General features: G+C 42.4%; 1 protein-coding gene across 1 annotated transcript in view; it reads left to right on the plus strand.

Moving 5' to 3' along the window:
* Positions 1-3,440, plus strand: part of GPC5 (glypican 5) — a 712,598-nt gene that overhangs the window by 12,395 nt on the left and 696,763 nt on the right. The window contains exon 2 of the mRNA XM_085306027.1: positions 3-141. Coding sequence (XP_085162153.1) covers positions 3-141 — 139 coding nt within the window. The remainder of the gene's footprint in view (positions 1-2; positions 142-3,440) is intronic.

Here is a 3,440-nt window from a genome sequence, read left to right on the forward strand (position 1 = left end):
GCGCCCTGCTGCTGCTGCGGCCGCTGCTGCTGCTGCTGGCGGCGGGGGCCGGGGAGCTGCGGAGCTGCGAGGATGCCCGGAAAGTTTTCCAGCTGCGGCAGCTCGGCCCTGTCAGGGGCTTCCCGCAGAGCCCGCGGGCAGGTAAGGGCGCGGGGCGTCTCGGCAGCGGCGGAAGCTCCGCCGGAGGAGAGCGGGCGACCCCCCGAGCGCCGCCGGGGGAAGCACTGCTGCCCGCCGGGCGGGACCGAGCGCCGGCCGCGCTCGCTGCGCGTCTCCCGCCCGCGCAGGGCGCGCTCGCCTCGCCCGCGGTGCTTCAGCGCGCCTGGCTGCGGTGCCAGGGCCGGGGAGACGCGGGGTGCTCTCGTGTGCGGCCGCTTGCTCCAGCTGCAACTTTGCTGGACAGCTAATACGGTCCTCTTTTTTTTTCCCCTCTCCCCCCTCCACTCCCCATACTGTGCGCAGTTGTTTTGGAAGGGGAGCGTGTAGAAGATAGCTCAATAGCAGCACCAGGGATTTCGACTAGTTCTCGGCGGGGCGGAGGGGAGGTGTTAAATTCTGGCCCCTTCCTCAGGAGGGAAGATAGTCTCCATGGGAAATAGTTTCAGCAAAAAATGGGAGTTCTCCAACTCTTGCCCCCCTGCGCCTTCTTCCAGGCCRTGTTGCTCGTGGGATAGATGGAAAGAAGCAGCTTGAAATGGGAGTTTACACTAGTTTCAGCTGTCAGTGAATACAGATGTATTGGTGCTCGTGCAAACCCTGAATGTAGTTAAAAGCAGGAACTCACTGAACTGTATCTTAGACTGGTGGAATTTCTCTTGTATGAAGTGAGAATGATTTACACCAGTGCGAGTGGTATATCTGCCCATTTTCTGTAATGGGTGTCTGCCTATATCTGTAATTAAATGAAATTCCCAGGGAAGTGGTGGCTCAGTGGCATTTTTGTAATGCTGAGTACATCCAGTGTTTGTAGTAACAATGAAACTTTTTTTTAAGTGGTTACCAAATAATGTGGCAAATCGGGTGTGTAAATGATACCTCCCTTCTTGTTTTCAGTCTTGTGAGTGCTTCACTTGATTTCAGTGGTGCTACTCAATAAAAACGCAGTATACCCCAATATTCCCATGGTTAGAGACCTCGTTTAAAGTATCAGTTGCCTCTTCTTTTCAAGCTGATCTGTGTTTTTAGACTCTGCAAGTTGAGGTAGGACACAGATTGTGTTTATTCTTAAATAAATCATTTCAAAGTTTAGTATTTTAATGAGACTGATTTGTAAATTGTGTACTGTAACATTAAGTGTGATAAGTTTATGATAACTATTAGGTTTAAAATTGAAGAATTGTATTTAATTAACAATACATTTAACAGCATTTTTTGTATATTGTCCTTAGCTAAAGATTATAGCAAAATCTTCAATAAAAAGAAAATATTTTATTTTGAAGGCCTGATTAGATAAGGTACTATGGAAATCAAGATATTTTTTCTGCAAGTTAGATCTGGGTCAAAGCCTTGTCAGTGGCTTGAATTTTTGGTGCTGATTATTTGTTAGGGCACATCGGTTGCAGTGATGTTGTTCTATAACCAAGAGGAGCTTTCTTTGCTATTGTAATTTACTGTACACAAGTGAATGTATGGTGTCAATGAGGAGGGGGAGGAAACATGTTGCCTGAAGAGGAAACAGCTAATGTTTTGATGCAAGTGTTTCTTCTCCTCCTCTGCTCTCTAATTTCCCCTCTTCACCTGCAATGTTTCTATACTACCACTCTGATTTTTTTTTTCTTTTGACTTTTCTGATTTTCTTGTTGCTGCTGAAGCTCAAGTTGGTTTTAAATTATAAGGATAGAAATTCCTTTCTGTGCTGCTGCTCCCACAAACAGGCCAGCAGGAGGTATGTGTTACAACGGGATGGTCTTCAGTCTTCCTAGGAACTGCCTTGCTGTGGGCAGGCCAAAAAAAACAGCCTGCAATGAGCTGGGTACAAGTGCTAAAGTTTTCACTTTGAGTATTTTTGCTCCCAGAGGTATATGAAAGAAATAATTCTGAAGAGATTTTATTGTTCACAATTGGAGATGACAAGAAAATGGGGATTAAATGAATATTTTAGAAGATTCAGGTGTAATTAAAGATACTCATAGGCTAGAAACATAATATAAAGAATAAAGAAATGTCACCTTCACTCTTTTTCTGTTGAACTTCTATATTAAGACATCCTTTTGAGGCAAAAGTGGAAAATGTTTTAAAATCTCTTTTGAGGTGTGTGTTTGTGTGTGTGTGCATATGTTTTGTATAAACCACTTCATATAGATGCCTACATGTTAAATAGGTGTCAAAGCTGCCTTTATAGAGCTTAATTCAGTTGCCTAAACAGCAGAATCTGGCATAACTTCAGATTCCCTAGAGTCTTCGGGATATCTGAGAGGGCTGGCAGGTATGATACCAGGCCTCAGGGAGACCTGCATCTTTCTGGAATGGCAGCAGGATACCAGGCGGAAGATCTTGGCATCTCGAATGCTCCATGTGAGCAACGGAGTTGAACGATCACTGCGGACGGGGGTGCCTAGAAGCTATTCAGCTGTTTGAACATTAGGTGTCAACTTCAGAGTGGGCTGAGCCCCTGTTTTGCCACTACTGTATTACCTGCATTTCATTTATTGTAGTGAGAGCTTAGAGGTCTACCTTGTGTATGGGCATCTTCATTTAAATGTCTGAAGATGAATTACAGTATCACAGCTGTCATGTGGAGAGGAATATCTTGCTGAAAGAGGATGGGAATAGTAGTTTAGATTCTGTGCAGTGGAAGGCTGCCTCTATATTCAGTGAAATTAGAAGGAGGAAATTGAGTTACTTTGTTTTTCTTTTCATTGTGCGCATTCAGATGAAAGCCTTTAGGATCCTCTTGTATTTTTTCCTTCTCTTTTTAGTGGTAATAAAAATTAAGCAGCATTATATCTACAGATCATGCAAATTGTAATTCTGTTCTATTCAGGGACTGATACTTGTCCATATTTCAAATGTATGCTATCTTGAAAAAGTATTAGTTTTGCAGCCATTGTATAGAATTCATGTGTCTGTAAAGGAACAAAAATACCTGTATACAAAAATACATGCTCAAGGAAGACAGTTATGAGGATTACGGGAACCACACATTTGAGTTTGTATTGAATTATCACTCACATAACACAGGATATTGTGGTATTGCAATTGACAATAGATAAATTGCTATCTCTTTGATTTACAAAAATAAGATTTTTATTGCTTCTTTAGGGGAAAAGAAAGCCCAAATAATGCAAATCTTGACTAAGTGTGCTCAATCTTTGGTAATAATGATTTGTTAACTGTAGTATATGCTTGCGTTTAGCCATCACATGTTATGTTGAAATATTTGTAACTTACATAGTCATTTTAAATAGTTATCAGAACACTTTTTTTTTTTTTTTTTTTTT

The sequence above is a fragment of the Rhea americana genome, unplaced genomic scaffold (genome assembly GCF_003343005.1).
Source record: "Rhea americana isolate MKP2758 unplaced genomic scaffold, rheAme1 scaffold_23, whole genome shotgun sequence".
Taxonomy (NCBI): domain Eukaryota; kingdom Metazoa; phylum Chordata; class Aves; order Rheiformes; family Rheidae; genus Rhea; species Rhea americana.